Source organism: Salvelinus namaycush, chromosome 8 (assembly GCF_016432855.1).
Source record: "Salvelinus namaycush isolate Seneca chromosome 8, SaNama_1.0, whole genome shotgun sequence".
Taxonomy (NCBI): Eukaryota; Metazoa; Chordata; class Actinopteri; order Salmoniformes; family Salmonidae; genus Salvelinus; species Salvelinus namaycush.
Genome location: NC_052314.1, coordinates 34,201,405 through 34,221,881, shown reverse-complemented (window position 1 = coordinate 34,221,881; position 20,477 = coordinate 34,201,405). Strand labels below are relative to the sequence as shown.

The 20,477-nt window shown below is 43.8% G+C and overlaps 1 protein-coding gene across 2 annotated transcripts in view; it reads left to right on the top strand.

Annotated features, from left to right (window-relative positions):
- Positions 1-2,199: 2,199 nt before the first annotated feature.
- The window catches only part of LOC120052628 (trafficking protein particle complex subunit 8-like), a 73,532-nt gene continuing 55,254 nt past the window's right edge, over positions 2,200-20,477 (top strand). The window contains exons 1-2 of one of the 2 annotated variants that reach the window (XM_038999654.1): positions 2,200-2,698; positions 13,183-13,395. In XM_038999654.1, the coding sequence (XP_038855582.1) occupies positions 2,542-2,698; positions 13,183-13,395 (370 nt within the window). In that variant the 5' untranslated portion in view covers positions 2,200-2,541. The remainder of the gene's footprint in view (positions 2,699-13,182; positions 13,396-20,477) is intronic. The other variant, XM_038999655.1, reaches the window with a different exon arrangement.

Here is a 20,477-nt window from a genome sequence, read left to right as displayed (position 1 = left end):
CATGAGCTTAGTTCAACTGTCAAGCCCCATCAGAACCCAAAATGTAAGCTTGTTTTACTCCAACGTTTGTAAACAAGAACAAGCTTGTGTGCGCAGCGCTGACGTCACACACAGAGCCCAACAAAAACCAGTAGGAGATTCAACCAAAAACAAATGAGGAAAAGTGTGATTTAGTGAATATTCATCAGTTTACTAACTCCTGTTACATTCACCCCTCCTGAATATCACCAAAACCACCACACTCAAAAAATATATACTTTAGCCTTTAACAGCACGAATAGTTAATGAGACAAATGACCCTTGACTAGACCAGCTTCTCTAAAGATCTCATCTTCAGTTCAGTTAAAAAAGGAGTTTAAAAGGTTGATTAGGCCTCTAACCCTTCTAGAGCAACGTGCTGCAGCCTACACCACAGGACACTTGGTCTTTCAACTTTACATATACCTATTTTGTCTCATAAAACTAATCAATTCATGTTTGATAGAGAGACCTCAACATATTATATCCCTGTATTACCTTAGAACTTAAGCAACGTGTCCTTAGGCCTGAGCTTTCCCTGACGACAACCCACAGCTCCATCTAAAAGGTCTCTGAACCATGGACTCAATAAGGCAATTCACTGATCTAACCCCCCTTCCTGTTCTTGTTCTAACTGGACCCTGGGCAGCTACTGAGTCCAGTATGGGTAAGGGGGTCTAGACACTGTCATGACCAGTTGTCTGAGCTGTAAACAGGGCAAAAGTCAACATTGTCCAGGTCAATGATGGTGTCTGTCTCAGGTACAGCTGGAGAGGGATCTGTTTCAAGAGATGTGACTGACTCAGGGGCAATACTTGTTCTGTCGAACAGAAGATTCCCTTTCCAGGTCACTGACATCATCCATTTCCGGACTTCCACAGGTAAGATCACTTTCTCTTTCAGATCCATCATCCCGAGGCTCCTTGACAGGTAAGAAGATGCCATCTAGCAGTAGATTCATTCTCGACCACTGTGTACATCACAGGCTTCCACTTGTCTGCCAGTTTCTTCTTACCCCTTTTTCCCTTTGTTTGCCAGTAACACTCAATCTCCTTTGTGGAGCGAGACCCCTTTTACCTTCTTGTTGTATTGTCTTGTCTGGTGTTGCTGTTCTTTGCAAATGTGTTGTGCAATTCCCGCTGCTTCGGTCAAGGTCGAGAGGAGTCTTGGAGTAAGTACTGAATTCTACCACAACAAGATCTTGGAGGACTGCCTTTAACATGACGTCAATTGGAAGCCTGGGGACACGGCCGAACATAGGGCAAAGGGTTGCGTACCCTGTGGTCTTGTGGATGGTTGCATTGTATACGAAAGTCAGTGTTTGGATCTGCTGAGGCCATTCTCGCTTGGTCCTCAGTGGTAATGCTCTGAGCATGTTCCCTAATGTTCTATTGAAGCGTGCAATCCCCACCGGCTAGGTACAAGGTCGTCAAGGTTCTCATTAGCAGCCCCCCCCCCAAAAAAAACCAACAACAACACCGCCCCTCAGGGGCTCTCTCCCTTCCCATGCAGTGTCGAACCCTAATCACACTCGCTGTCTTATGTAAAATATTATTACAAAGGAAGTTGACAAGGAAGTGAGTTTGTGTTTATGCAGGACCTCCCACCCCGACCGACTGTCAACCAATCATGTCAATGCGGAACTATATGTACGCCTCCGCATTGTTACAACATTTCGGAGGCGCACAGCGAGGCTACGCTATTGGGTTACTCCCTCCATATGGAGTCTCCGATCACATTTTCAGATCAAGTATAAATTGGCTTAGTCGTTAAGGTTGTAAAAGTTGTGGAAGTGACAGTCTTAAAAACGCAATATTTGAATAATCAAATCATTATCTAGGTTATCGTTATTTCCTTTAGAAAATAAAAACAAACCCGTTTATGTGTTGTTTGATTTCAGATTCAAATAAAAAAAACGAGGAACGACTTTACTCGTTTTGTATCTTGTCATCTAATATGAAATATTAATTGGGCAAAAAGTACACGGACCTGTAACAAATAATCAAACTTTATTTTTGATTCGAACTTTGGCTCAAACTGTGTGAAAACGACCTTAGACCAACAGCTCGAGGCGTAGCAAGCCACACATCGATTGAGCTGCCACTGTCTGGTCTCCCTACATATGCCGCATTTAAAACAACTGGGTACTCGGGGGAAAAAATACCATGTCAAATCATGACGTCAGTGATCTTCTGGTCGGAGCTCTAGACAGAGGCCCGAGGTCCCGAGTTAGATGACAGTTCAAATCGTTATTTCCCAGTCGGGGCTATTTTTTTTTCCCGAGTTCCCAGTTATTTTGAACGCTCCGAAGTCGGAGATTTCCTAGTTCCCCGTTGTTTTGAACGCGCCAATAACATGACCACCACTGTGCTGCCACAGCAAGCAACTGTAGAATTCAACATGGCTGCCTTTCACGGTCAGTAAGGGAGTTATTTTCAAGTCAGAAGCGGATAGTTAGCGTTTCACTATCTAAATCCAGAGATAAATACATTTTCGTAGCTCGGGCCTCTCAAGCAGACCGCGATGGCTCAGTGCGTACAGTCGGTGCAGGAATTCATCCAGGACTCGTTTGTCCCTATGGTGGCGGTCCTGTGCAGCGAAGATGCGGAGAAAGTGACTCGTAAAAACAACCTGAATTTCTCGGAGCTGCTAAGGCCCTTCTGCCGGTTAACATCCGAAGGTAAGGGCTTTGACACACAACTAAACCTTTTTATGCTCCAGACCGACACATGACACAGAGACATCTTAAACCAAGCTATGTTTGCGGCATTGTCTGTTCACAATTGTTAACTAGTTAGCTTTAGCATGATGCTGTCCTCCTAGCCAACTAAGCTAACGTTAGCCAATTGCATTTACCGCCGTCACTTGGCTGTGTCAAGTCAAGTGACAGGAAGGACTAACCAGCAGTAGCAGACGTGGTGTTGGAACAGGGGCCTTGTCTTGTTTCTTGAATGTGTCACACGATAGGGCCCACTTGACACCCAAGATATCTGCCAGTGTGCGGCTGTAACCGCCTTGGGTGCCTTTGTAACGTTTGTTAGTTAAAATTGCTTTCGTTTCAACGCAGCGGGGAAGAGGCCCACTTCTATTAGGGCCGGGGATGGGAAGGACGACTTGGGAGTTAACTAAGCTTCGCCTGTCATGCTAATTTAGCTAGCTAAATTGCTTAGACACCCTTCCTTGAAGTTGCAGCTATCTGCTTGCTATCTATATTAGCTAGTTAGCCAAATTCAGAGGTGCTTAGCCAGCTATCAGACAGTCATCTCGTGTGACACTGCATCAGACAGTCATCTCGCCACTGACTGAGCAACGCCCAACAACAACATTTGACTTAACGTAGCTAGTAAGCTCGCTAACTGGCTAAGCAAGATGGATTCTGAGACAGAAATAGACATTCAGTTGAACTTGGATTAAGCAGCCACTAGCCAGAGTGTCTTTGGCTAGAGTAGATGACGGTTGTATTCGTAATTCGGTTTAATGCTTGTTTACCACTGGCATTTAAAACGCCAGGTTACTCATGGTCAGACTGACAATCCAATGGCTTGGTTCCTCACTCATTATGTAATCTAGCTAGCTAGCTACCAACCCATATCCATCCCATAGGTACCATATAATATCTTTGCAAAGGGCAAGGCCTACCAATCACATCTAGTGTTTATTTTTGCTATGGCTGAAGTGAAATTGGAAAACTGCCGTGTTTTGCAAACAAGGCTCTAGGTTTTGATTATCAGGCTGTGATAAACTCACAGCCATAAGTGTCATTGCCCTATCATAACCATAGTTGTCTAATAATGAGTCTTCTCATAGACACAAGACACCATTTATATTCGATTAATCAAATGTATAATCTCCCCAAGAGGAGCAGGAAACAAGGAGTGGCAATTACACAAAACTCCAGAGAATAAGCTCTTGGTGTGTGTTTAACTTCCAGCACATTTAATAAAAAATCTGGAGGAATGTGTCCAGATTGTTGACGGGGCTGACTCGGAGGACATCACTGTGAAGAAGTGCCAGAGTGTTTTCCATGGAGCCTCAAAGTGGAGGGGTCATAATACACTTTAAAACCTAGCGGGGATTTTAGAAACACTTAGAATAAGGGCTGTGTTTCGTGTAGACTTACCCTGGCGTGATGTTTTGATAACCATTTAAATCTCTCTTGGGCAAGGTGACTTTCATCAATATATTCAGCTCTATTTAGTGATTTGAAAATGCTAATTAGCATCAACGTAGACATCATGCCAAACTACAAATCCCTGCAAGGTCCTGCGTGTCATCTCTAGCTGACACCTTTGCTAACAGCTATTGTGTCAAACAGTGGCAACTTGTCATTCAGTGCAGGTGGGGCAGAACCCCACTTGTTTTGAGCCCCGCCTTTCTAGCCCCAAAATAATTAATCATATTTTTTGCCATTTAAGGGTCACACATCAGTTTGCAAACAATGTAAAATATATTTTTTTGTACAAAAATTGAGTTCATAAAGCCATATACAAACTTGGTCTCTTTTTTTCTTAAGGCAGCTCCAAAATGCAGGCGTTTCAGCCTAACTCAGTGCTTTCTGTAGTGGTGGGGCAGCCAGTGGAAGATACGGAGCCTAGGGGTTGGTACTTTCTCTAGTTGCGCCGTGATTGGCTCAGTCTTCTGTCACTCATGTGGATACTATGTCACTGCCAAATCTAAGGGTAGCGCTCGAATAGTCAAGCCCCTTGGGTGCTGCCATGGAGTTACATTAGAAGTGCCCTCAAGAAGGCACAAGGTCATTGGCCACAGATAAAATGACGTCAAATCACGTTATATCTATCATACTTTCAAAATCTTAGCTAGCAAGCTAGCAGTCATCATGAATCAATTCGACATTCTACTGGCAAATCTTTTTTTAATCCTTTTCATATGAAGAGAAATTATAAATAAAATGTATCTGTGCTCATCGGCCATTGGACATAAAAATTACACAAGTTGTAAATCGCAAATTCAAAAACGTGCGCCGAATACAACAGGTGTAGTCCTTACAGTGAAATGCTTACTTACAGGCCTTAACCAACGGTGCGATTTTTAAGTAAAAAATAGGTATTAGGTTAACAATAGATAAGTAAAGAAATAAAAACAACAGTAAAAAGTCAGTGAAAAATAACAGTAGCGAGGCAATATACAGGCACTGGTTAGTCAGGCTAGTTGAGGTAGTATGTACATGTAGGTATAGTTAAAGTGACTATGCATATATGATAAACAGAGAGTAGCAGTAGAGTAAAAGAGGGGGTGGTGGGACACAATGCAGATAGTCCGGGTAGCCAACGTGTGGGGGCACCGCTTAGTCGGGCTAATTGAGGTAGTATGTACATGAATGTATGGTTAAAGTGACTATGCATATATGATAAACAGAGAGCAGCAGCTTAAAAGAGGGGTTGGGGGGGGTGGGAAAATGCAAATAATCCGGTAGCCATTTGATTACTTGTTCAGGAGTCTTATAGCTTGGGGGTAAAAGCTGTTGAGAAGCCTTTTGGTCCTAGTCTAGGTGTTCCGGTACCGCTTGTCATGCGGTAGTATAGAGAACAGTCTATAACTGGGGTGGCTGGGGTCTTTGACAATTTTTAGGGCCTTCCTCTGACATCGCCTGGTGTAGAGGTCCTGGATGGCAGGCAGTTTAGCTCCAGTGATGTACTGGGCCGTACGCACTACCCTCTGTAGTGCCTTGCGGTCGGAGGCCGAGCAGTTGCCATACCATGCAGTGATGCAACCAGTTAGGATGCTCTCTATGTTGCAGCTGTAGAACCTTTTGAGGATCTGAGGACCCATGCCAAATCTTTTCAGTCTCCTGAGGGGGAGTAGGCTTTGTCGTTCCGTCTTCTTGACTGTCATGGTGTGATTGGACCATTCTAGTTTGTTGTTGATGTGGACACCAAGGAACTTGGAGCTCTCAACCTGCTCCACTACAGCCCCGTCGATGAGAATGGGGGTGTGCTCAGTCCTCCTTTTCCTGTAGTCCACAATCATCTCCTTTGTCTTGATTATGTTGAGGGATAGGTTGTTATTCTGGCACCACTGTTGTGTCGTCTGCGAACTTAATGATGGTTTAGGAGTTGTGCCTGGCCACACAGTCGTGGGTGAACAGGGAGTACAGGAGGGGACTGAGCACGCACCCCTGAGGGGCTCCAGTGTTGAGGATTAGTGTGGTCGAGGGTGTTGAATGCTGAGCTGTAGTCATTGAATAGCATTCTCACTTAGGTGTTCCTTTTGTCCAGGTGGGAAAGGGCAGCGTGGAGTGCAATAGAGATTGCATCATCTGTGGGTCTGTTTGGGCAGTATGGGTCTAGAGTTTCTGGGATAATGGTGTTGATGTGAGCCATGACCAGCCTTTCAAAGCACTTCATGGCTACAGCCGTGAGTGCTATCACCTCTCATGCATGCCTCAGTGTTGCTTGCCTTGAAGTGAGCATAGAAGTAATTTAGGTCGTCTGGTAGGTTCGTGTCACTGGGCAGCTCGCAGCTGTATTCCCCTTTTGTTGTCTGTAATAGTTTGCCACATAAGACAAGCGTCGGAGCCGGTGTAGTACGATTCACTCTTAGCCCTGTTTTGGTGCTTTGCCTGTTTGATGTTTTGTCGGAGGGCATAGCAGGATTTCTTATAAACCTGTGGGTTCGAGTCCCACACATTGAAAGCTGCAGCTCTACCCTTTAGCTCAGTGTGAATGTTGCCTGTAATCCATGGCTTCTGGTTGGGGTATGTACGTACAGTCACTGTGGGGACATCGTCCTCGATGCACTTATTGATAAAGCCAGTGACTGATGTGGTGTACTTCTCAATGCCATCGGAAGTATCCCAGAACATGTTCCAGTCTGTGGTAGCAAAACAGTTCCGTAGTTTAGCATCTGCTTCATCTGACCACTTTTTTTTATAGACCGAGTCACTGGTGCTTTGTTTGCTTGTAAGCAGGAATCAGGAGGATGGAATTGTGGTCAGATTTACCAAATGGAGGGCGAGGGAGAGCTTTGTATGCGTCTCTGTGTGTGGAGTACAGGTGATCTAGATTTTTTTTCCCCCTCTGGTTGCGCATTTAACATGTTGATTGAAATGAGGTAAAACTGATTTAAGTTTCCCTACATTAAAATCCCTGGCCACTAGGAGCACCACCTCTGGGTGTGCGGTTTCCTGTTTGCTTATTTCCTTATGCAGCTGACTGAGTGCATTCTTAGTGCTAGCATCTGTCTGTGGTGGTAAATAAACAGCCACGAAAAGTATGGATGAAAACTCTCTTGGCAAATAGTGTGGTCTACAATTTATTGTTAGATACTCATCTTCAGGCGAGCGAAATCTAGAGACTTCCTTAGATTTCGTGCAGACCCCCCCCCCCCCCCCCTCATCTTACTGGAATGTGCTGTTCTATCTTACCGGTGCAGCGTATATCCCGCTATCTGAATATCCATGTCATCGTTCAGCCACTATTCCGTGAAACATAAGATGTTACAGTTTCTGATGTCCCGTTGGTAGGATATTCGTGATCGTACCGTGTCTATTTTATTGTCCAGGGATTGCATGTTGGCAAGAAATTGACGTAACGGCAGCTTTGCCACTTGCTGTCTGTGGATCCTTACGAGGCACCCCACTCTGTTCTCTGTACCTGTGTGTCTTTATCTTGGAAATGACGGGCATGTTGGCCTTGTCGGGTGTTCGAAGTAAATCCTGTGGGTCCTGCTTGTTGGAAAAAATAAATAAAATAATAATCTTTGTCTAATTCGAGGTAAGTGAACGTTCTCCTGATATCCAGAAGCTCTTTTTTGCCGTAATATACGGTTTCAGAAACATTGTGTATAAAACAAGTTGCAAAAAACCCACATAATAGCACAATTGGTTAGGTGCCCGTAAAACTGCTGCCATTTCTTCCGGCGCCATTCTACGCCTAAAAATGAGTGGTTTGGAAGGAATCGGTGGCTAACTGCAAGCATTTCAAAGCAATCACTAGCCTTCTATTCATTAGAGTGGATGTGTGGTCCAAGTCTGGATTTAAGGGTCTCTCTTCCAAGATTAAAAGGATCAACATTCAACATTGGCCATGGTGTCAATTCAGCATGACTTCTGCCGTGCTCAAAACAAATGAGAACTGATTTGAGTTCAAGACAACTGGAAACTCGGGGGGACTAATGTTTTGAACCGTCATCCAACTTGGAATTGCAAGTCGGGAACTCGGGGCTCTTTCTAGAGCTCGGACCTGAAGCTTACTGACGTCATCATGATTTGACTTTGTTTTTTTCCCGAGTTCCCAGTTTTCTTGAAAGCACCATAAATTCAGAGAATGCCAGAATCTGATGACAAAGTTTGCCACGAAGGACCGTCGTGCCACATTCCACAACGTGAGTCCAAAAATGTATTGTTTGCTTCTGCATAAAATATGTATAATGAGAGGGAGATATGCATACTGTAGCTAAGAAAGTAATACTAAGTATGTTGTGTAGTAAGCTGTTAGTAGCCCATGTGCCTCACCCTAATAATTTGGTCCCGTTTCCCTTCCTAATTTCACCTACAGTCGTGGCCAAAAGTTGAGAATGACACAAATATAAATTTTCACAAAGTCTGTTGCCTCAGTTTGTATGATGGCAATTGAATATACTCCAGAATGTTATGAGGAGTGGTCAGATTAATTGCAAAGTCGCTCTTTGCCATGCAAATGAACTGAATCCCCAAAAAACATTTCCACTGCATTTCAGCACTGCCACAAAAGGACCAGCTGACATCATGTCAGTGATTCTCTCATTAACACAGGTGTGAGTGTTGATGAGGACAAGGCTGGAGATCACTCCGACATGCTGATTGAGTTCGAATAACAGACTGGAAGCTTCAGATGGAGGGTGGTGCTTGGAATCATTGTTCGTCCTCTGTCAATCATGGTTACCTGCAAGGAAACACGTGCCATCATCATTTCTTTGCACAAAAAGGGCTTCACAGGCAAGGATATTGCTGCCAGTAAGATTGCACCTAAATCAACCATTTATCGGCTCATCAAGAACTTCAAGGAGAGCGGTTCAATTGTTGTGAAGAAGGCTTCAGGATGCCCAAGAAAGTCCAGCAAGCGCCAGGACCGTCTCCTGAAGTTTATTCAGCTGCGGGATCGGGGCACTTCCTAACTAGCTGGATTGAAGCAAGGGTATGAATAGTAGACATGCAAGTGTATCCGTTCACTGTTTACAAGAGGTTTTCAGCTCCCCAGACCTGTCTCATCAGCCTGATGGGGTGCCGTCGGTTTGTCCAGTTTACACCTGTGCTAATCTGTGTGTGTGTATAGCAATGGAATTTAACATCCAACCAATGCATCAAGTGTCGTGCTGTAGGTCCACCACACACCCGCAGGGTTGTGGGGTCCTGTCCAGAAACAACCCCTAGACCTAGACACTTGTTGAGATCTGAGACAATTGGACACGTGTAAGCAAAATTCCACCAAGCCTATTAGAGGGTAAGGTGGCGCGCTCAGTGTCACCACCCATCAATCCCTCTCAGATCTCACAAGTTTCTCGACTCTGGGGAGTAGGGGTTGTTTCTGGACAGGCCATGGGTATTATGGTAGCTCAGTCAGTCTGGCACTGTCAAAAAACATGAATAGTTGTCATACTTGCTTCGTCTGTCCTTGGGAGAATCTCAATTGCATTTCCTTGATTCGTTGCATCCTCTCTCCTCGTCTCCTCCTCAAAACCCATTGAATGAAAAGGTCTGAGTTCCCTCCCCTCTCACCTTCTTATCCAATGGGTTTTGAGAAGGAGAGAGGATGTGAGGAATGAAGGAAATGCAATTGAGATTCTCTCTCCCCATGTTTCCACCATTCATCACCTCCTCCTAGCACATGGGAGAGGGAAGGTTCCTACCCTCAGGCTCCAATGCACTTTCAAGTAGAGGCAAGTTGTGGAGGAAACATGGACAAAGGAAGCAAGAATGTGATGTCTAGTTCTCACACACACGCGCTGCTTGAAGTGTTTACTGATTATTTTGATTTATTTAACTGGGCAAGTCAGTTAAGATCAAATTCTTATTTACAATGATGGCCCACCCCAGCCAAACACGGACGACACTGTGCCAATTTTGCGCCGCACTATTGGACTCCCAATCACGGCCGGATGTGATACAGCCTGGATTCGAACCAGGGACTGTAGTGATGCCTTTTCTACTGAGATGCAGTGTCTTAGGCTGCCGCGCCAAATTATAATTTTATTGGTTATTATTGTCAATGATTTTTTTTGATAGAACCCATTCTATCATATGAACTATAGAAATGAAGTTTTTCTTTTGCATTCTTCTGGGAGGTTTAGCATGGCTGTAAATGATAGAGATGTTGACTATTTGAAGCACAAATAGACCTGGCTACCAGGCATGACAACAGTGACCATGTGACATTTTGAATGATTGTATATGTTTTGTTGTTGCTAGGAGTTATGGCCTCATTGTGCCTATCGAGACTCTTATTCCGGTAACTACACATGTGAAGCTGCAAGAAAATCCTATTTAAATGTATTTCATACCTTTTTGAAATGTTGACCCTGATGTTACACGTTTGCCTATTTATGGATAGAAATACCCATTTCAGATAGAATAAAGGCATTAGAATGAACCAGAGTCTGCCACAAGTAGAGCTCCTTCTGCAATAAACATCACACTGGGTGCAAGCCTCCCTGGACCCCCCTGGGCTGGGGGCACTGGCTGGCTACTCTTTCTATTTGCTGGCTGCTCTGTTCTTGTGGAAAACACTACTACCATAAGTTACATGGCCATTTGCTACTACAACCTCACATGAACAAAGCTTTATTTAGCCAAATATCATGTATGTGAATGCCAATAAGTGTTTTTATTTGTGGGTGGGGGGCATATGTGAGACTCTGTGCATGCTCAGTTGTACGGTTGTCCTCACCCTTGATAATGTTAGTGGTAGTAGTTAGGCATAGGCCCTAGGTCTTGTTTAACACTTTTAATTTGATCTCTGTCATAGGTTAGTTTATGTAAGGGACCCTTATTTATCATATATAGGTCTAAACCTCTTCACTGACATTAACCAAGCTATGCACATCCCCTTCCGTTTTAAAGTAACTGCCCAGTGTTTCTAGATGTCTATGAAATATGATATGTAATTACTTACAATGAGTGAAATTGTTTTCCTTAAAAAAATTGGTAATTATGTAAAAAAGCAGCTTTTGTGTTGGAAAGGGTGTACCCCAACAACAGAATGGTGGGGTGTATACCGGCCATTAACAATGTTCATGCAATTAGACCGCTGATTGGCCAGCTCATCCTTCTCAGGAGTATGACGTCATACTTTGAGGAAATGGCAAGCATTTTGAAATGTCTGTTTTGATATACAAGTTTGAGGTGGGGTATTTTAAGTGTTTTTTTGGGGGGGGGTTGTTTTCTCCAAATTATTCATTGGCCACATACGAGTATAAGACTAGTCAATAATGTTATTTGGGTATGATTTAACAGAATATGAACTTTTTAAAAGTGAGATTTTAACTTGAAAATCTGACTGACTATATACAGTGGCAAGAGAAAGTATGTGAACCTCTTGGAATTACCTGGATTTCTGCGTAAATTGGTTATAAGATTTGATCTGATCTTCATCTAAGTGACAACAACAGACAAACGTAGTGTGCTTAAGCTGACACAGCAATTATTGTATTTGTCTTGTCTATATTGAATACATCATTTAAACATTCAGTGTAGGTTGGAAAAAGTATGTGATCCCCTAGGCCAATGACTTCTCCAAAAGCTAATTGGAGTCAGGAGTCAGCTAACCTGGAATCCAATGAGTGAGACGAGATTGGAGATGTTGTTTAGAGCAGCCTGATGCCTGATGCCTCATTGCCTGATGCCTCGAACAAAAGATATCTCAGAAGACCGAATATTAAGAATTGCTGACTTGCATAAAGTTGGTAAGTGTTACAAAATGATCTCTAAAAGCCTTGATGTTCATCAGTCCACGGTAAGACAAATTGTCTGTAAATGGAGAAAGTTCAGTACTGTTGCTACTTTCCCTAGGCGTGGCCATCCTTCAAAGATGACCACAAGAGCACAGTGCAGAATGCTCAATGAGGTTAAGAAGAATCCTAGATTGCCAGCTAAAGGCACATAAATCTCTGGAACACGCACACATCTTTGTTAACGAGTCTACGATACGTAAAACACTAAACAAGAATGGTGTTCATGGGAGGACACCACGTAAGAAGCCACTGCTGTCCAAAAAGACCATTGCTGCACGTCTGAAGTTTGCAAAAGTGCACCTGGATGTTCCGCAGCGCTACTGGCAAAATATTCTGTGGACAGATGAAACTACAGTTGTGTTGTTTGGAAGGAACACACAACACTGTGTGGAGGAAAAAAAGGCACAGCACACCAACATCAAAACCTCATCCCAACTGTGAAGTATGGTGGAGGGAGTATCATGGTTTGGGGCTGCTTTGCTACCTCAGGGCCTGGACAGCTTGCTATCATTGACAGAAAAATGAATTCCCAAGTTTATCAAGACAGCCTTACATTCTCTTGCAAAATATCTGTCCGCCAATTGAAGCTCAACAGAAGTTGGGTGATGCAACAGGACAACGACCCAAAACACAGAAGTTAATCAACAACAGAATGGCTTCAACAGAAGAAAATACGCCTTCTGGAGTGGCCCAGTCAGATTCCTGACCTCAGCCCGATTTGTAATGCTGTGGCTAGACCTCAAGAGAGCAGTCCACACCAGACATCCTAAGAATATTGCTGAACTGAAACAGTTTTGTGAAGAGTAATGGTCCACAATTCCTCCTGACCATTGTGCAGGTCTGGTCCGCAACTACAGAAAACATTTGGTTGAGGTTATTGCTGCCAAAGGAGGGTCACCCAGTTTTTAAATCCAAGGGTTCACATACTTTTCCCACCCTGCACTGTGAATGTTTACACGGTGGGTTAAATAAAGACATGAAAACGTTTAATTGTTTGTTATTAGTTTAAGCAGACTGTTTGTCTATTGTTGTGACCTAGATGAAGATCAGATCAAATTTATGCAGAAATTCAGGTATTTCCAAAGTGTTCACATACTTTCTCTTGCCACTATGTGTTTCAGCATGTTCGATGTGATCAGTTTTAAACAAGATGTTGTTTTGAGATGCAAGATCACTGATTCTATGTAGTCTATCTCAAACCCACTTTCTGTCTCGTAGGTCACATGAGGGACCCCAACAACCAGGTGCAGGTGGTGAAGAACCTTCGCATCAGCGTCAACAACGTGGTGACACGCCCTTCTGTCCCTGCCTCCGGCGTCCCTGGCCATGCTCACCAACGGCTGCTCAGCGAGGTGGTGTTGACATGCCAACCGGCTGAGGGTGGTGTTGCCAATGTCATTACTGCTGGCGACTATGACCTCAATATTAGTGGTGAGTATATTCACAGCCCTTGACTTTTTCCACATTTTGTTGTTACAAGTTGGGATTTAATAGCCTTTTTTTTGTCAACGATCTACACAAAATACTCGAATGTCAAGGTGGAAGTAAAAGTATAACATTTGTAAAAATAAAATCATTACATAACTATTCAACACCCCTGAGTCAATACATGTTAGAATCACCTTTGGCAATGATAACAACCAAGTCTTTCTGGGTCTCAAAGAGCTTTTCACACCTGGAATGTGCAACATTTGCCTATTTATTTTTTTCTAAATTCATCAAGCTCTGTCAAATTGGTTGTTGATCATCGCTGGACAACCATTTTCAGGTTTTGTCATAGAATTTCAAGTAGATTCAAGTCAACTGTAACTCGGCCACTCAGGAACATTCATGGTCTTCTTGGTCAGCAACTCCAGTGTAGATTTGGCCTTGTGTTTTAGGTTCTTTTCCTGCTGAAAAGTGAATTCATCTCACAGTTTCTGGTGGAAAGCAGACTGAACAAGGTTTTCCTCTAGAATATTTGCCTGTGCCTAGCTCCATTCCGTTCATTTTTTTTATCCTGAAAAACTACCTAGTCCTTAACAATTACAAGCATACCTGTAACATGATGCAGCCACCACTGTGCTTGAAAATATGGAGAGTGGTACTCAGTAATGTGTTTTATTGGATTTGCTCCAAACATAACACTTTGTATTCAGGAGAAAATTGCTTAGCCACATTTTTTTGAATATTTTTATGCTGTACAGGCTTTCTCCGTTTCACTGTCAATTAGGTTAGCGTTGTGGAGTAACTACAATGTTGTTGATCCATCCTCAGTTTTCTCCTTTCACATCCATTAAACTCTGTAAATGTTTTAAAGTCACTATTGGCCTCATGGTGAAATCCCTGAGTGGTTGTTTTCCTTCCTCTCCAGCAACTGAGTTAGGAAGGACGCCTGAGTCTTTGTAGTGACTGGGTATATATATATTTTTTGAATAAATAAAAAAAATAGGGGGTGGATCAGCTTTAATATTGTGGACAGAAGGTTGCTTCTGTCAATGTAATTGTTTTCTTTTCCAAATCCCTGTATGAAATGCTTACTTACAAGCCCTTAACCAGCAGTGCAGTTCAAGAAGAGTTAAGAAAATATTTACCAAGTAGACTAAAATTAAAAAAGTAACACAATAAGAATAACAATGGGGTTAATAATCAGGGGGCACCGGTACCGAGTCAGTGTGTGGGGGTACAGGTTAGTTGAGGTAATTTGTACATGTAGGTGGGGGTGAAGTGACTATACATAGATGATAAACAGCGAGTAGCAGTAGTGTACAAAAGTTGTCCGGTGGTGATTTTATTAATTGTTCAGCAGTCTTATGGCTTAGGGGTAGAAGCTGTTGAGGAGCTTCTTGGTCCTAGACCTAGCGCTCTGGTACCGCTTGCCGTGCGGTAGCAGAGAAAACAGTGTATTACTTGTGTGACTGGAGTCTCTGACAATTTTATGGGCTTTCCTCTGACACCGCCTATTATATAGGTCCTGGATGGCAGGAAGCTTGGCCCCAGTGATGTACTGGGCCGTTCGCACTACCCTCTGTAGTGCCTTACGGTCAGATGCCGAACAGCTGCCATAGCAGGCGGTGATGTAACCGGTCATGATGCTCTCGATGGTGCCGCTGTAGAAACTTTTGCGGATCTGAGGACCCATGCCAAATCTTTTCATTTTCCTGAGGGGGAAAAGGTTTTGTCGTGCCCTCTTCATGACTGTCTTGGTATGTTTGGACCATGATAGTTCGTTGGTGATGTGGACACCAAGGAACTTGAAACTCTCGACCCGCTCCACTACAGCCCCATCGATGAGAATGGGGGCCTGTTCGGCCCGCCTTTTCCTGTAGTCCGCGATCAGCTCCTTAGTCTTGCTCACATTGAGGGAGAGGTTGTTGTCCTGGCACCACACTGCCAGTTGTCTGACCTTCTCCCTATAGGCCGTCTCATCGTTGTCGGTGATAAGGCCTACCACAGTTGTCGTCAGCAAACTTAATGATGATGTTTGAGTTGTGTTTGGCCACTCAGTTGTGGGTGAACAGGGAATACAGGAGGGGACTAAGTACACACCCCTGAGGGGCCCCAGTGTTAAGGATCAGCGTGGCAGATGTTTTGTTGCCTACTCTTACCACCTTGGGGCGACCCGTCAGGAAGTCCAGGATCCAGTTGCAGAGGGAGGTGTTAAGTCCCAGAGTCCTTAGCTTAGTGATGAGCTTTGTGAACAGCATTCTCACATACGTGTTCCTTTTGTCCAGGTGAGAAAGGGCAGTGTGGAGTGCAATAGAGATTGCATCATCTGTGGATCTGTTGGGGTGGTATGCGAATTGGAGTGGGTCTAGGGTGTCCGGGAGGATGCTGTTGATGTGAGCCATGACCAGCCTTTCAAAGCACTTCATGGCTACCGACGTGAGTGCCGCAGGGCGGTAATCATTTAGGGAGGTTACCTTTGCTTCCTTGGGCACGGGAACTATGGTGTTCTGCTTGAAACATGTAGGTTTTACTGACCCGGTCAGGGAGAGGTTGAAAATGTCAGTGAAGACACTTGACAGTTGGTCCGCACATGCTTTGAGTACACGTCCTGGTAATCCGTCTGGCCCAGCGGCTTTGAATGTTGACCTGTTTAAAGGTTTTGTTCACATCGGCTGCCGAGAGGGTTATCACACAGTCATCCAGGACAGCTGGTGCTCTCGTGCATGCTTCATTGTTGCTTGCCTCGAAGCGAGCATAAAAGGCATTTAGCTCGTCTGGTAGGCTAACGTCACTGGGCAGCTCGCGTTTGGGTTTCCCTTTATAGTCCGTAATAGTTTTCAAGTCCTGCCACATCCAACGAGCGTCAGAGCATGTGTAGTAGTAGGATTCAATCTAAATCTTGTATTGACGCTTTGCTTGTTTGATGGTTCGTCTGAGAGCATAGCGGGATTTCTTATAAGTGCCTGGATTAGTCTCCCGCTCCTTGAAAGCAGAAGCTCTAGCCTTTAGCTCGATGCAGATGTTTCCTGCAATCCATGGCTTCTGGTTGGGATATGTACGTACAGTCACTGTGGGGACGACGTCATCGATGCACTTATTGATGAAGCCATGGACTGAGGTGGTGTATTCCTCAATGCCTTTGGATGAATCCCAGAACATATTCCAGTCTGTGCCAGCAAAACAGTTCTGTAGTGTAGCATCTGCCTCATCTGACCACTTCCTTATTGAGTGAGTCACTGGTGCTTCCTGCTTTAGTTTTTGCTTGTAAGCAGGAATCAGGAGGATAGATTAGTGGTCAGATTTGCCAAATGGAGGGCAGTGGAGAGCTTTGTATGCATCTCTGTGTGTGGAGTAAAGGTGGTTTAGGATTTTTTTTTCTCTGGTTGCACATGTGACATGCTGGTAAAATTTTGGTCAAACTGATTTAAGTTTGCCTGCATTAAAGTTAAAAAACGATAACTTTATGTCCTGTTGGTAAGGTAATCTTAATCGTAGGTTATATATTTTGTCATCCAATGGTTGCACGTTAGCAAGAAGAATGGACATCAGTGGGAGTTTACTCGCTCGCCTATGGATCTTCAGAAGGATGCCCGATCTGTGGCTCCTTTTCCTGCGTCTTTTCTTCACACAAAAGGCGGGGATCTGGGCCTGTTCCAGTGAAAGCAGGATATCCTTATATGAAGGCTATTCCACGTGAGAAATTTCCAAGAAACTGAAGATCTTGTACAACGCTGTGTACTACTCCCTTCACAGAACAGCGCAAACTGGCTCTAACCAGAATAGAAAGAGGAGTGGGAGGCACCGGTGCACAACTGAGCAAGAGGACAAGTACATTAGAGAGTTTAGTTTGAGAAACAGATGCCTCACAAGTCCTCAACTGGCAGCTTCATTAAATTGTACCCGCAAAACACCAGGTTCCTAATAATAAGGGTATCCCATAGAAAACAATTGAAAAATCGTATGACCTCAATTCTTTTCCCCCCTGGATGTTTTGTCCTCTGGGTTTCGCCTGCCATATCAGTTCTGTTATACTCACAGACATTATTTTAACAGTTTTAGAAACTTTAGTGTTTTCTGTCTAAATCTACCATTTATATGCATATTCTAGCTTCTGGGCCTGAGTAGCAGGCAGTTTACTTTGGGCACGCTTTTCATCCGGAGGAGAGGTTAATGTTGAGCCCTGGGCTTGTGTTTTCTATGCAAGATATATATTCCTCTCGAGGCGCATTCATGTTATGCGTCCCATAGGGAGGGAAACATGCATTCATGCTCATGCATTTCCTTTTTTCTACTTTTTACCCCTTTTTCTTCACAATTTCTTGGTATCCAGTTGGTAGTTAGTCTTATCGTTGCAATTCCCGTACGGACTCGGGAGAGGCGGCGGTCGAGAGTGGTGCGTCCTCCGAAACACAACCCAACCAAGCAGCACTGCTTCTTGACACAATGCCCTCTTAACCTGGAAGCCAGCCACACCAATGTGTCGGATGAAACACTGTGCACCTGGCGACCATGTCAGCGTGCACTGCGCCCGGCCCGCTACAGGAGTCGCTAGTGTGCGATGGGACAGGAACATCCCTGCCGGCCAAACCCTCCCCTAACCCGGATGACGCTGGGCAAATTGTGGGTCTCCCGGTCGTGGCCGGCTGCGACAGAGCCCGGACTCGAACCCAGAATCTCAAGTGGCACAGCTAGCACTGCGATGCAGCGGGAAGCCCTGGTAAACATGCATTCTGACAAGCAGTCAATGCACAACAATTCTTGCAATCATGGGGCAGTTTTAATGGCCGTTGTTAAAAAAACATCATAAATAAATTTACTGTAAAAAATGTGTATTTAGACTCCGTGTAGGCCATACATTTATTTTGTTTTGCATTATTTAAACTTAGATAGATAATGCATTTCAAACATCTCCATCAGCCGGTAGAGTTTCCCAAAAGATGCACCTTATGCGAGCCATTTCATGTGACGGAGATGAACATCTCCATTAGAAACTTAGAGGGCAAATTTTAATATGCAACAACCAGGATGGTTTGTTAATGTGACTAGGATTGTGCCTTTGGCTTCTGGACAACCATAGACAGTTGATATGAAAACCAGTAGGACAGAAATGCGGTGAGTTTTTTTGTTATTAGCTTAGCTGTTCGCTGCTTCGTGCTGCTCCTCTCTCCCACTGCTCCCTGCAGCCTCCGTCTGTGAGTTGCCTAGCAGCAAGTCTCCGCTCTGGCTTGCTCACTCTAAATAGAGACAGGCATTAGTTGATGTAAGAAAGCTACTTTCTAGCTCTATAAACTCACTGTACGTTATTTTTGACAAAATAATAATTCCGATCCATCAAGACACTTCCTGTTTTATGACTGACACAATTTGTTAAAATCTGACACCAATTTAATTCTGCAAAACAATGCAAATGAACCTATAGACTGATAAGCATGTCCAGTCAAATTTATTTTCAGATGCTAACTGGAGGCAAGCATGGTTTCTGTCTGCCAAATCAGTGTGACAGTCAGGCAACCTCCATAGTGCAGTCAAAGTATAACTGAGAAGTTGGGCTTGGGCAGCCACAAGCCATAGCTGACTCCATTGAGTACACAGTACCACCAAAGCTGTTATCTGTGGTACAACCTCAGTCCCTTCTAAATTCCTATCGTGTCAAATCAGCCTCAAGTCCATTGTGCGTGAGATGGCGCTGTCGATCACGATTAAACGTCATTGAGCAAGCAAATGCTGAGACGAGGGCGCAGAGGAGAGATGAGTGCCGCGAGCACACAGGCCAGTCAAGAGTGAAGAAATGGTCTCGAGAGCAGAGGATGTCCCGCAATCCAACAGGCCAGACGTGAGAGCTTGCAAGTTTGATTTTGGGCAAGCAGAACCTCATTGCTGGAGATCACCTTTGGGTTTCAACAATTGCTTTTTCCCCCCCCCGATTGAAATCCAATCTAGTGGTGGTGGTGGGCAATCTATCCGGTGCGTGTCTAGAAACCTTTGATTGGTCACTTACACTGGAGTGATGGACAAACGAACATGCTTACCCTTGGCCAGTCCAGTGTGTGATTGCATGACATCCAACAGATCGATGTGCTTCAGAGCCGGCTGTTTAGCTTGCAAGCCAGCTTGAACAGTAAGCACAGAACAATTAATTTGAAATGCAAATGAATTACTTAAAAATCATACAATGTGATTTTCTGGATTTTTGTTTTAGATTCTGTCTCTCACAGTTGAAGTGTACCTATGATAAAAATTACAGACCTCTACATGCTTTGTAAGTAGGAAAACCTGCAAAATCGTCAGTGTATCAAATACTTGTTCTCCCCACTGTATATGTAAAAAAATGAATGTAGCAACTACATCCACTACAGATTGACCCTTTTTAAGTCTTTCAAAACTGTGAGTTTCAGCATGTGTCTATTAGACTAATGTTTTTTATTTTTTATCCACATTAATTAGTTTGAGCAATAAGACCTACTTTTATTCCAAAGGCTGGGGTCCTCACTATGCAGCTGTTATGAGCTCATTTTTCACTGGCTGTCCACTGGTTTCAAAAACAATGAATGGTAGGCAGCTTAAACTTCTTGAATTCAACCATTTTTGGGTTCAAATACACATTTAGATTTGTTTACAGCCATCCACAACAACCACAATCCGTAAGTCGCAAATAGCTAAATGAGAGGGCAGAAGTGTGATTCACATCCGTGCGCTATGTAGATATCAATAATATGTAATATCCGTATCGCCGTAGACTACACTTCTGTCATCCTTATCGCCAAGTGTTTATTAAAGTTGGATAGTCTTTGGAGCTTGACAGCAGTTGCACCATTGGAAGATATACCTTGGACTGTAGCCTACAAAAGCCTGTTCCTGCACTTTTCCTGCGCTCGATCAAAAACATTTGGTGTCGCCGCAGTGGTCTCTGACTTGTGGTCAGACTCGCTCAGGTGGAACAAATTTAAACTTATGCCTTTTTTCAATGTTGATTTGAATGTCATTGAGAAAACATGTGTCAGATTTTTTTTCTTCTCACAAATCCTTTCTGAATTGAAGTATAATCATTTTAGTTTTTCAAAAGTATCTAATCTGATTACAATATG